The sequence below is a fragment of the Rhinolophus sinicus genome, linkage group LG05, assembly GCF_036562045.2.
Source record: "Rhinolophus sinicus isolate RSC01 linkage group LG05, ASM3656204v1, whole genome shotgun sequence".
NCBI classification, from domain to species: Eukaryota; Metazoa; Chordata; class Mammalia; order Chiroptera; family Rhinolophidae; genus Rhinolophus; species Rhinolophus sinicus.
This window is the reverse complement of record NC_133755.1, coordinates 168,704,623-168,718,162: the sequence shown is the minus strand read 5'-3', so window position 1 is coordinate 168,718,162 and position 13,540 is coordinate 168,704,623. Positions and strand designations below refer to the sequence as shown.

The 13,540-nt window shown below is 41.8% G+C and overlaps 1 protein-coding gene across 11 annotated transcripts in view; it reads right to left on the bottom strand.

The window, feature by feature from the left end:
- SASH1 (SAM and SH3 domain containing 1) overlaps window positions 1-13,540 on the bottom strand; it is a 233,322-nt gene that overhangs the window by 21,056 nt on the left and 198,726 nt on the right. For 8 of the 11 annotated variants that reach the window (XM_019746922.2, XM_074333692.1, XM_019746921.2 and 5 more), the window contains 3 exons: window positions 8,874-9,709; window positions 3,921-3,995; window positions 2,273-2,416 (listed from right to left, as the gene is read on the bottom strand). In XM_019746922.2, coding sequence (XP_019602481.2) covers window positions 2,273-2,416; window positions 3,921-3,995; window positions 8,874-9,709 — 1,055 coding nt within the window. The remainder of the gene's footprint in view (window positions 1-2,272; window positions 2,417-3,920; window positions 3,996-8,873; window positions 9,710-13,540) is intronic. The other 3 variants (XM_019746923.2, XM_019746927.2, XM_019746924.2) reach the window with 2 other exon arrangements.

Below are 13,540 nucleotides of genomic sequence, written 5' to 3'. Positions count from 1 at the left end.
GATTAGCGGTACAACATTATCATTCTTCAAAAAGTCTGCAGTGAGAATGGCTTACTTGCCAAAACAGAAACCTCTCTGGTGTATTACACAGCCATGTGAGCACCAAACCCTCTAAACGAAACCTGTTATTTGCATGGTGCCGAATCATCAGAAGGGCTTTCACGGGATTCTGCGGGTCCTGCAAACATCTGAGGACAACAGCCATGGCAGTTTCTGATCCAACACATGTTGTGCTTTACATTTAAGGAAAGTGAGCAAACCACCTCAAAAACTACAACCAGAGGTGCGACTATTGGGGTGTTACTGAAGCTGCGAAGTATGAATTCCTGACTAAATTCTCACTCCTCCTTTCTAAATCATAAAATAAGACATGTTTCCAATTAAATTCTTTTCTTAATGCTTCTGAAAAAAACACATTTTTTTGAAAAGCAATATTAAATACACATCTCTGATATTGTATGTTTTTAAATGCTTTAAAAAATGTTTGATTTATTCATCATGTATTTATTGATAACCTACAAGAACAGATGCTATTGCTGGGCATAAAGCTGGAACAAAGCAGACAAAAATTCTTACTAGAATGGATGGTATATCTACTAAAAAGTTAAAAAAAAAAAAACACCCAAAAACGTGAAACATTAATTTTCTCTCCCCCAAAACCATTACAAAGACCACTTATTCATTCTGTTTTTTCCTTATATGAAATAACTATGAAAAAACAAACACAGACCTAAGAATACAAGACTGGTATATAGCAGTAAAAGTATCAAAAAGTGCTCAAATGACATTAAAATTCTATGCTCATGATCTGTAAAGCAGAAAACCCCTCGAAATGTAAGTCTACATGAGCTTTTAGTGGATGTTTCAATTTTGGGGGAAAGTCAACTAAATAAAGTGCTTTAAATTAGATGCTGCTTTCCCAGGCACGACATCTGCTTCATAGGACAGAACAGTTTGCTTTGTTTCTGGTCAGAAATATAGAATCAACATCGCTCCCACATCCTTAGGGACAAGAAATGCAAAGAATACGAAAATAATCGTGGAACAAACACATTGGAGGCAGCCCCAGTTTCCCCTGTAGGTCTAAGCCAGAGTTTCTCAACCTGCGCACTATCAACGTTTTGGATGAGTAATTCCTTGTCATGGAAGGCTATCCCGTGCATTGTAAGTCGCCTCCCTGGCTGCTATCCACTAGATGCCAGTAGCACCCACCTCACCCCACCTCACTCAAGTTGTGACTATCCAAATGCCCTGGGGTTGGTGGGGAAGCAAAATCACACCCTCCCCCAGTGAAAACCCTGTAATAAACTGAAGACGCTGTGCAGGCTTTGTCTGAATCACAGCGTCGCTGGCAGAGCTGGCGAGGTGGTGCTGTTAGTGATTCAAACAAGGGATGTTTCGCGTGTAGCTGACTATGCCCACCAGAGGGCAGCAGCTGAGCAAAAATGTCTGCTTTCCGGGTTCTTATTTTGTAGATGAAGTAGCATTACCTACATATTTCAAGTAGACAACCAGCATACACAGGTACTCCAACAGACTACAAAATGAATACTATAAAGGTGCCGGAGGTGAGTGCTTTGAAAATCTAATGGTCGAAATTATGTCAAGGCCCAGCTCTCCGCATGTCTTTCTTTATTCCCTCGATTCATACAAGTAAGACAGAAACTGGGTATGTGTCTAGTGATGAAATTATAGAATTAAGGGGATCAATTCTGTGATATCTTCATGGGCACAGTTAGAGCCAGTTAGTGAAAACAGCCCTGCAGAAACAGGATTACCATCGAAGTCCTGCAGCTGGGGAGTGTTTTCTGAGTTTACTTCTCAGACTTGCTCTGTGCTTCCAGAACAACTCATGCTGAAAAAGTCTGCTGCCTAAGAAAATGTAAGTATCTTCTTTAGGTTTGGTTCTGGTGACATCCATTTTGTGGTAAGGGATTTCCTTTTAGAAAATACAGTCCTTCTTTTGTGCTCAAATTTTAGTGCTTACTGAACTAAAGAATAATCATTTTTTTTACGTTTGTGTTTTCTCTCATCTGTATGAGAAGCCTGCGTTTTGTATTCCCAGCACCAAGCACAATGCTAGTATGACCTTAAGTTCTTAGTAAATGTTTGTATCAAATGTTTGTCTACATAAACTCAGCATGGTCCTAGAGCCAGGGTAATGCCATGGAATACACATTTTTTAGCACCATTTATAATTTCTGACCAACCATCCTCGGCTTTCCCTGCTGTCAGGAGGAACCAAGGGGATCTTTCCTTGGCAGCTGCATACCTGCTCAGAGACAGAACTGCTGTATTTTTTAGACATTCTCTTCCTCATTGTCTCCTTCACCGATTTCACCTTTTTTCCCAGAGAGATGCGGGAAGCAGTGGGTGATTTGATTACTTCCTTGTACACAAAATCTCCTTCTTTACCCTGAAAAAAAAAAAAAAAAAATTATACATACCTTGAATCACAGAAAATGAAGCACCAAAACAGCTTTTATTATTCAAACCATTAATGTTTTACCTCTCAGAAAAATACTGGCACCCCCCAGGATCTTAAAATTTTTCCTACGTTAACTCGGTGCTCTGTTATTTATCCTTTTGATGAAAAATTAAAAGCTACTCACTAAGAGGCTTTTGTTCATTTGTTTAAAGTGGGATGTGAGTTACTTTTTATTTTATTTAATCTGAGCACATTCTTCTCCTATTACAGTTTTTTCCCACAATTTTAAATACCCAAGGGAATACATTTCACCACTAAAGAGCAATTCAAATGAATCAATGTTCACATAATCCCGGCAGTGGGGAACAACGAAAAAGACCATACTACTGAATCACATAGGAAATAGTAAAAACAAAATGGCAAATCTCAAGCATTACAAGTCCAACATCTGTGGCACTTTGCGTGGTCCACCCCTAAGTGTATAAATTTCCTTTTCTGGACAAGTTAGACTGGGGTCACCTCTCGTCCTCTGTTTCACCTAAAACAGAAAACAACTTTCCCTAGAGAATGGAGAAAAAAATCTCATACTTTCATTTTGTAAAAGTTTGATTACAGAAAATTATTGGTTTATGAATCAATACAATTTGATATCCAAATAATACAGTTTTATTCCTTCAGGAAATTCTCACTTTGAAAATCATAGATGGGTGTTTTTTAGCTTATACATGATCCTAACAATATAAGCATGGAATCTTAATTTCACACTTTCCTCTCAATATGCCTAAGGGGAAAACAAAACTGTATGTAAAATTCACCCACACCCCTGGGGCCTTAGCAAGTAAAGGTAAGGAGCAGAACTTGTACAGCACAGCTGTGGCCTGTCCCCAGACTGTGACCCAGAAGAAGCAGGTTTGAGGAGGCAGTAACCTTGGCCCTCAAGAATCTGGTTTGCTTTGGCCCCAAGGAGACTGAGTTCATCCCAGGACACCCCAGATCAGAAAGACCTAGGCTTAGTCTGTGGCTATGTACGTGACTTGCGATAAAACTGGTTGTTAGAAATGCTGGCATCTACTCTTGAACCCAAATCCCAGGGCTCCACCCCGTTGCACTACCTGAGTATGGCAGTCAGGTGCACTTCAGACTAGTCTGAACCAAATGCACGTGTGCACAAATGGCTGGGACCGTAAAAGCCAAACTCATCTGGGTTTGTGACCTGGAGAAAACTGGAAGCAAAGGCATTGAAGGAATGGTGCTACAATAAGCAGAAAGATGGAGGCCGAGGTGGTCATCATTCATTCCGCATGGAAGAGTGAAGCATACCTAAGATGGGTGAAATAGGGCTTCTTTCCAATATGATTTAGGATCACCTTTAGGAAAAGGTTACCCAGTATCAAATCTTAAAGATACTAAATGTGAAACTATGTCAACCACGTGGCTTGATTATGAACCTCTTACTTTCCCTCTGATGTATTAGGTCAGAGTTATTACTCACCATTGGGTCAGAGTTATTACTGCCAATGTGCAGAGAACGATTTGTCAAATCAAACCCTCCAAAACTGCAGGTTCTCTGTGGAAAGGAGAGGGCAGGGCAGGAATAATCCAGTTATGCTTAAATCAGCCAGCAGTGCACCAACCCAACACATTTCCCATCTGCAGGACATCACTGAATCACAAATATGTTACAGGATGAAAGTAGGAAACGAGAAATGATGAGGAAAAGAATACATGATTCATGTTCAAAGCAAACTTTACTTATTTAGCCATTCCACAGGCCACTGGGACTGTGCCTACACCAGAGGTCCAGAATCCCCTTAACACGCAAAACCCAAGTGGTTAAAAAAAATAAAACAATAAAACCATCCATGCACTAAGTGCTTTAAGACTCCCTGTCTCTTAGCAACAAACATCACATACCCTCCCAGTCCTGGCTGCATACAGTAGTGGTAATCAGGGAATGCATATTAAGGGATCCATCTGCTCAGAAGGCTTTTAGAAACTCAGGTCTGAAACCCTACAGCTCTGTCACTGACAGCAGGCTTTTTGAACAGACTCTTTTTTGTTTAGTTTTAAATTGCTAGGAAAGGGGAAATTAGGTTATGTTTACAATAGTCCAATCAGACAAGAGGATTACTCACTCATTGCTTTCCTGACCTAGCCCAAAATCCTGGTAACTTTCCCATCTAACTTCCCTACTTAATTATGACCCTTTTTCTCAGAGTGTATGAAGTGAAGACGTCACATTTGCCCAGAAAGAAAAAAGTTGATTCAGTGACTGTCTCTGACCACACCCCTTGGTTTCAATAGGAAAAGCACAGATGTTATAATGAAAACTTTAATGCACTTTGAGTTGGTTTCAAACTTTATGAAACTGCTTATATTTCAGTCTTTTATAGTTCCCAGAACTTGGTGTGAATTCCTTTTATTTTTCTAGCAAAAGCTACTCAGGGACCATTTCCACAACCCTCCCAAAACAATCTGTTAGACAAAAGAGAAACTTAAAGTACATTAATTCTTGTTATAACTGATTATCTTTTTAAGTAACCAGTAATAAAAGTTGAATAGCAAATTTGGGTTCCAATATTTTGTATTATCTGTTTCCCAGAGAACACTAGTTAATGCTACTAAATGGAAGAAATGAATATAAAGAACAACGTATACTACAAATGCTGCTTATTTAAAATAAATGCACTATGTATATTAACTCAACTGAGAAAGCAACACCCAGGAAGGAAAATGCCTAGGTTTTTGGAATCACAGACACGGATCCAAATCCTGGTTCTGCCACTTACTTGGCTGTGTGAACATTGGTACTTAAACTCTCTGAGCTTGTTTCTTCATCAGTTAACTATTATCTGTATCATATATTTGAAGACTTCTAGCACACTACCTGGCACAAAGCAGACACTCTCTGAATGCTAGTTTCTTCCATTACTTCTCATTAGGGCTACACTGAGAACTGTAGCTTGTTGCAACAATTGCCATACCAGCTTTTCGGTTTGGCCCACATTCTAAATATGCAAATGAAGGGCTAGAGCTTATTCCTGGGCCTCACATTCTGGGGGCTTCAACTGTAAAACCAGAGCATCCCAGGAATGGGCCAAGAGGTGAGATAGCAGGCGTGGCAGAAAAGAGGGCCAGGAGATGTGTAAGTGGTACAGGAGGCATTTTGGGGTCACCAACATTCAGGATGTCACATAACTGTTTTTCTCCGTCACCAAGGCTGTTGTTGCCATTTTAAATAATCCATCACGGCCATGATTTCCAGTGGACATTATCCAGATTTTGTATTAAACATAAATGGACAATCCTATTTCCCGTATGGTCAATTTAACTAGACTTAATCTGTTCTATAAAAACAGAAAGACCTCTTTATGCAAACACACTCACCAAATCCTCTAACCTAGCAACAAGCAATGCTATGACCACCTCTGCAGGCTACTTTTTAACATTAACGTTTTCTTTCCAGCTTATAATGCCAAAGAGATTTTCTCACTTTTGCAAAGGTAGTGATTTTATTCTAGTTGTTTTCCTGTGACTCAGGACTTCACAGACATAGTATGGCACCCAGATGCCCCATCATTGCATGGCTTTTGCACTTCCCTGCTTTAAATGCCAGCATCCACTGCAACACTGGAGCCCGGCGTGTTCTGTCTGATGCACATGAAATAACTGACAAAGAACTTATGTGGAAACTATAACTGTAATAAATTAGAAGCTCATTCATGTCTTTGTATGCCTGCCGTATGCATTTCTTCCTAAAAGCTTAAATAGTGGACTGGTTATCTTAACTACCCACTAAAACCTCTCCAAGTGATATGCTAAGGTACCTGGAACTGATTCCTCTTAATGTAGAAAGAGCAAAGAATGTAACAATGAACATTGCTTGAACTAATCTCTAACTTTTTCAGTAATATCAAATAGTTCATGAAGCACCATTCCTTCAACAGAAAAAAAGACACTGAAGAGAGAAGAGGTAAAGAAAGTGAACCAATCTTTGGCTTTGGTGGTCTACATAAATGAAGCCTAAATGAGGTTTTCTAAGTTCATACATCTCCTGTGTAGATAATTATAAGAATGTTTTACACAGACGCTTGTGGATGAGGGGAGCCAGTCAATGCAATGGTCATGCAGTTGAAAACATGTTTGTTGGGGGTTTTTTCAAGGGTGAGGAGGTTGAATTTTAAAAAAGGACAAAATTCCAAAATGTCATGCATGTTTGTTCCACCAAACAAAAATTGAATGACCAAATAAAAAGCAAGACAAGTGACCATTTCCAGTGAATACAAAGCATTATCATTTCCCTGAGGTTTCATCAAGCAAATATGGCATTCTTTTGAAAGAGGAAAAAGATCAAGGTTGAAGATTAAAGGAAACTGTGCACTTTTGGATAAAATGAAGGGTATATATGAGAAAGAGAATGGAAAAAGCTTTTTAAGTAAGCCAAGCAAAAAAACTGTCTTAATCCATTAAAGACAAAAAAAGCTCTTTCTGTCGTTAAACACTTATTTTCCCTTACATTCTCTGAATAATTAAATTGTTTTCCTGATTGCACAACTAGACTTACAATAAAAAGTACATGCAAATTTCTAATTTAGCACTGAATATGTACTTCAACAAGCATTAACTTTAACACTGTCCAGCTTCAAGCTCATAGTACCTTAAAAATATTCAGCCTCAGGCTGACACTTGAAATAGAGATTACATAGTGCCACTTTTACAGGGGAGGCAGGGGGAAGTGCCCAGATGTCCCTGCTAAGTGTCAATGAAGAATTAATTATGGGCCCACAATGTTAATTGGCATAAATCTTAGAAATATAACTTCTGGAAGAAAATCTTGGTAAAGTAATATCATTAACCTGGTAATAAACAATATGAGGGTCACATGAACAATTCAAGGAGCTCAGTGTGGAAAAATTATCAGTATTACATGATTGAAACTCATGGCACTCAGTCATCAATTAACAGAAGAGATGGATCTACTCTATCAAGGTCATGTCAAAATGTACAGAGACAGAGAGCCTGAGCAGAATAGTTCTAAAGGGAAAAAAGTAATTTACACCAAGATTGGTTAGCCACAAGTATTTTACAAAAGATTTGTGGGTAAGAACTGAATGAGTGAAGAGAAAGAATGGTTATTTTACAACAAAAACAAAACCACCCTAAATTATCGCCATGATGCTGAACGAAGCAGAAGAAACGTTGTTATTAATAGTATTGAAAGTGTTGCAAGACTGATAGGAATGTGAAAAGATGAAAAATTAGATTTAGCAAGAAAATCAATACATGTGGGAATATTTGGGAAACCTAAGAGCTACGGACAGACCTAAGGATCCTTTTAGAACAGAAAACGTCATCTTAACGATGGCACTGGCCAATCAGTCTCCATTTCCACAAAAGCAGAACTTGACGGAATTTAAATTACAGTAATCATCTGGGGAAGAAAATCTTGTTCATGAGTATGGAGGAAGCCTGGTAAAGCCCCTATAAGAGATTGCAGTAGTCTATTCCTTCAGATCTTTAAAAGGGGACATGGCCACAGTCCCGAGTGGATTAAGCAGGGCACCAGGGGACATGTCGCAGGCCAGGAAACCCACAGCAACTGCTCTCTCTGCACCATTTTATATGGGCTATTGTGCAAACTAAAAGTTGGGTAGGAATTCCAGGGGGGAAATACCTACATTCTCAAGCTTAAAATAAGTCAGGCCCTGAAAATAAATTTTACAATCTCTAAAAATTCAGTAATACAAGTGAAAAACATTTTAGTATTTGAAAGTAAGTATCTTATTCCTTGCTATGTATATAAGAATCTACAGAGCCGCGGAGGACATTTTTAGATAGTGGTCTCTTTGATTAAAAAGATAAGTACATCAACTAGACTTAAGTAAAAGAAAAGCTCTAATTATTTCCCCTTTAGATATAATTTTTTTTTTCCATTTGCCTCTACTAACAAAAGAAACGTACCTTGCACAGTGTTTTCAAATCACCAAATTGGTGACCGTGATGATGGCAATCTTTCCATGAGCTAGTTCCTATTGTTTTAATTAACTAACAGAATAAGCATCTCTTTTAGAGGCAAAATATCCTGTTTTCAATCAGCTTCTTTGAGGTCAAGTGACGTGGTGGCTGGGAATCAAGACAGCCACTCCTAGAGGGAGGCCAAACCCCACCCCGCTCTCTGAAAGCCCTCTGGATCAGCGTCAATGTTTAGTTTTAATGAAAAATAGCACAGCTTCAACTGGCTAGAGGACGAACGGAAAAGGAGAAGCCATCACCAAATGAAAGTAGGGTTAGAAAGCTGAGATGATGGTGGACTGGACCCTCCAGGCATGAAGTTATGAGTAGGAGAGAGGGGAGGATGGTAGGCTCCACAGAGGAAAGGCCATAATGCTTGACTGCACATCACAGAAATGACAAGGCCATCCTGGTGACCCTCTTTGTGACTCACGGACTTCTGGTGGATTCTCAAGAGAACCCTTTTAGTACAGCGGTCGACTGTGGCGGCCCACTTCCTCTTTGCCTCCTCATCCTCCTCCAGCAAACACCTCCTCAGGTCCTGTTTCTCAGCCTTGCTCAGGGTCCTGTCTGAGGCAGGACGCACTAGCTGGGTCAAGTTCAGGTGGCTGTACAGGCTCCGCTCCACCACGTAGGTGATATTGAACTCGCTGACCGAGGGGCGCCCGCGCACCCTCCTGCTGGGGACGCCGCAGCTCCCTCCCCCTTTGGGCCTTTGCCGAAGCAGCTGCAGGTCACAGGTCATGCTGTTAACGCCTTTTCTGGAGGGACGCTGGCAGAGAAAAGCTCTGGAACATGAATAATTAGTATCCGTCTTCTTCAAGCGGATTTGCTTCCGGACACTCTGAACCTCCTCCAGGGACACTAGAAGGTGGTGCCTACGACGGGAGTTGTCATAGAAGCAAACACCATCTGTACTTACCCCGTGGCTCAGGGACCCGAGACCCTTCTTCATCTCCCCCTCAGTTAGGGAGCGAGAGACCTTCTGGGCCTTTTCTTCTTCTGGATAGGAGAAAAATGTCCCCATCTTCTTGGGAGGCTTAATGAGGCCTCGACCCTCTCCTTTGCTGAAGGTTTTGACCAATTTCCGGCCAGCTCCCCAGGTATCCAGGCTGCTAGATGATGGAGACGTGGTGAGAGAGTCTGAATCATCTTCTGGTGGTTTCTCAGGAGAGCCGTCAAAGAAAAAAGGCTTCTTGTGCACTCCAGAGTAAAGGGCGGCCCTTTCATCCAGGACTGGGGAATTCTCAAACACAGGCTCCTCCCCGCCTGGAGAGGAATCAACAGATATGGTCAGGGCCTCCTGCAAACATTCCTTTGCATTCTCTCACAGATATTTCTTTATACCCCACCCCACCACCCAGCAAAACATAAACTAGTCCATGCACAAACCTCAATGATCCCCCTTCCCATGTCACTTATCCTCTTCATAAACCTGGCTCCCACTTAAGTAAATGTACCCGAAAAGAAAACAACCAAACTGCAAATGTAGGGTTTCACACAAACTTAACGGTAGAAGCTTTCGGATGTGTTTTCTTCTCCTTTAAATATCTTGGTAGACCAAACACCTTAACAGACCTATTAAAAATGCCATTTGGAAAACCTAAGACAGTCATTACCACAATCTTCCTTATCATGTATTAAAGATAATTACCCTCCCCAGTTTGTGAGTGCAAGCCTCAGAAGCTAGGAATCAGAATCTCTCCCCTTCTAAAAGGCCCTCCCTGTTGAGTCTGGTTGGCTTTTTATACTTAGAGTGTGATGAATACCATGGGGCTGGTACATATGCCATTTAAGCAATGAAATCACTAAGGGAGTTTGCGTTTAGAAACACAAACGCAAACAGGTACAGGAAGGGCTGTACCTGGCAAATGCAACTGACAAATGGTCCCCAAACACAAAAAGTGAGGGAATTGGGGGATTCCAGCCAGACTTTCTCGTCAACTCAAGCCCTGCTAGGAGCAGTAGGGGCATTTAAGGGCCTGGACACGCAAGCAGCCCCATCGAGTGTTCCACTGTGTCTCAAGGATTCTAGCTCTTGAAATCTTTGCTGGAGCCTGGTGTGGCACCAAGCCCTCTGGAGCCCAGTGGAAAGGTTTGGACTGGCTGGCAGAAAAACTGAGTTCTTTTCTGCTTGTGTGATGTGAACAGATGTGAGAAAAAAAAGTAGGTCAAATTGTGGGTGTAGTGACCCTATCTGGCTGTGTCCCTTTAATTATAAGGAAACTTTTGAGCACCAGTGGCTTTCCACCAGCTGAATTGTCAAAGGGAAAAAATACAAAGTTTCCTGGAACGGAGGAATGGCACTAAATATACCAGCTGGGACAAGGGTGCCAGCATGTAGTTAAATGTCAGAGATAAAGGGAAAGAACTGCTCACTTCAGAGAGGGGCAAAGATGAGAAGATTGGTAGCAGTCCTTTAAAATTCCAAAAGTTCCTTACTTTTCCAATTAGTGGGAATTACAGTTACCAATATAAGGAAAAAAGAATGATTGCTACCGAATACAACTCAAGGTTGACTTTGAAGTCAAGGAGATGGGGCAGAGAGTGAAGACTAACGTGCAGTCCAAAGGTCTCCACAATTGGCAGCACGAATATATTCCCTCCAGAATTATTCCTGGATCTTTCAAGAGAGTTTAAAACTAAGGTCTAGGGTTCTGACAGGAATTTGCCTATCACACCAGGGGCAGTGTGTGACCATCATGAAAGTTTCCTGCTCTTTCCTCAGGACATGTGACTGATAAGGCATAGAGACCAATGGTCCCTCTGTTGCTGGAAGTCAAAATGGAAGCAACCTCTTCTAGATACAGCCTACTCCCCACTTCTGGGAAGAAAGAAGTGATGGAGCCAAGTCAAGAGGCACAGCCTGTGGTTAAGGCAGCCCAACAGCAGACTTCTCTAGAAAAGCAGTCCAATCCCAGATCGTGGCTTTACATGGAGCCCAGGTGCTCACGGAGGCATGCACAGGCCCTTATCTACCCACAGTCCTAAGGGGCTTTGGGAAAAGTCAGGTGGGTTGATTGAATACTTTAAGGAACTGTTGCTCAGCAGGGGGTCTAGACATTTTCTGGACTCTTACTTAGGGTTGTCATCAGAGATTCCAATACTTCCATGTCACATTTGAGTTTGGAACCAGCTGGTATACACATATCCACGACACATGTAGCTCTACTTTCTGGTTCTAGAAGTTAGCATCTGGGTAAACAGTGTGGAGGAAGTGTGGCAAATATTTCCAAAGTGGCTGAATCAGCCTGTGCTGAGGGCAGGCCTCCCGTTGGCGTGGGGTCTTCTGTCCGCCCGACCCAAGGCCTGAAATCCCAGCCTGGACTCGATTCCTCCAGGTTGGAGCATTACTTCTCCCACTCTCCTCTGACGTGAATGTACAACTACCCTCCTGAGAGAATAACATTCAGGATGCACTCACTCCATCATCTTTCGGTCTGCTCTGCTTTACGTACTGACCTTTATCTATTTTATTCCGTGGAGAGCAGAATATGGAAGGAAAGGTAATTCTGACAGGAGGTGGGAGGTAGGCTATCGGATGACTTAATGCCAAGAACACAGATTTATGCCCTGGATTCTAGCCCTGGCTCTGCCACTCACCATCTCCATGTCTTTGGGCAATTACTTCAGTCTCCGAGTCTCTGTTTCCTCACCTACAATAATGTCTACCTATCTTAGGAACATCTACTACAAGGACATTGAGAGGATAAAACTAAATGAAGAGATAGGTAAAGGCACTTCATGAGGTGAAAAGGACTGCACGAGAGCGAATGATTCGTTACCAGGTTACAGATAAGCTGGAACAATGAGGGGAAAGGATGAGAGGGTACTGGCTGTAGGAAAGACACAGAAATGGGCAGATGAAAGGCTTACAATTTAATATTGTCTAGAGTCATCCATGCCCAGATAAGGACTTGGAACTCAAATTACAAGGGTGAGACTGGGTGAAGGATTCTAACTCTCCAGGCTTTTCCAAGCCCCCGAAGCTGCGGGGTGAGGGAGGGCGTGGGAGCAGAGTGGAGAGCCAGGATGTTAGTCAGGCTGCCCAGGCTTAATTCTGGGTCTTGTGCTGGCTGGCTCAGTGAACTTCAGTACATTACTTCACCTCTTGGTGTCTTAGTCTCCTCATTTGTGAAATGAGGATGGTATTGGTCTCTGCCTGCCTCTGGTGGCTATGCTGAGCATGACATATTAAAAACAACATAAAATCTATAGTGTTTAGGAAAGGGCACGCACAGAATGCTCTCAATAAATATTCAGACAACTTAGTATTGGCACAGGCATGCAGGAAGTCACAAGGGTCCCATCTTTGAGGGTCCAGGGACAAGGGGGACACGTTATTGGGAGTATGAATCTTTACCGCTTTGCAGAAGTAGGGACCAAAGTAACCAAGCACCAGCTCTTTTGCTAATGAGGAACCTCAGAGAATTCTGTTATGCAGGGGCTGAAAGGAGTTCTAGTCTAACAGGGTGATAGGGGGCAAACCCACAGCAGATGCCCTGAGCTGCACAGACATCCGGGACCTCTTCTGGCAACATCAACAGGCCTGGTTAACAGCATACCAGCTCTCCAACCCTCAGACACCAGAGGTGTAACCTGGGACTCAGCTTCCTGAATCCATCATCCAGCTGAGACACCTAATTCATATTCAGATGAATTCAAGTTCAAACTAAAAAATCCATGTGGTCATTACTTTTTACCCCAGAGCTATCACTTTTGGTGTATTTTTCCTTTCTTTCAACTATGTCTCTCAGAGTTGGTTGAATTGATTTATTCTGAGATGAATATGCAAGGTAGAATATTTCGGTGTTTTTACAAATATTATTGCAGTGGAAAGGTGCCCCAACACACGACTATCACGTATGAAGGAGGTGACTAGGTGGTAGACCCAATACTAAGTACGCACCAAGTACTTCACATTTATGGATAAAACCCATCAATCTAGTTGTGATACTGCAGATTTAATTTGATCAAGTGAGCGTGAGATTTTAAAATGTGGTGCCCCCAAGGTTCAACGATGACAATTCCATATGGTTTTCGTTAATAATACCAGTTGACCCTGTATGTGTGATTTCAGTAAGAGCTGCCGTGGTGAGA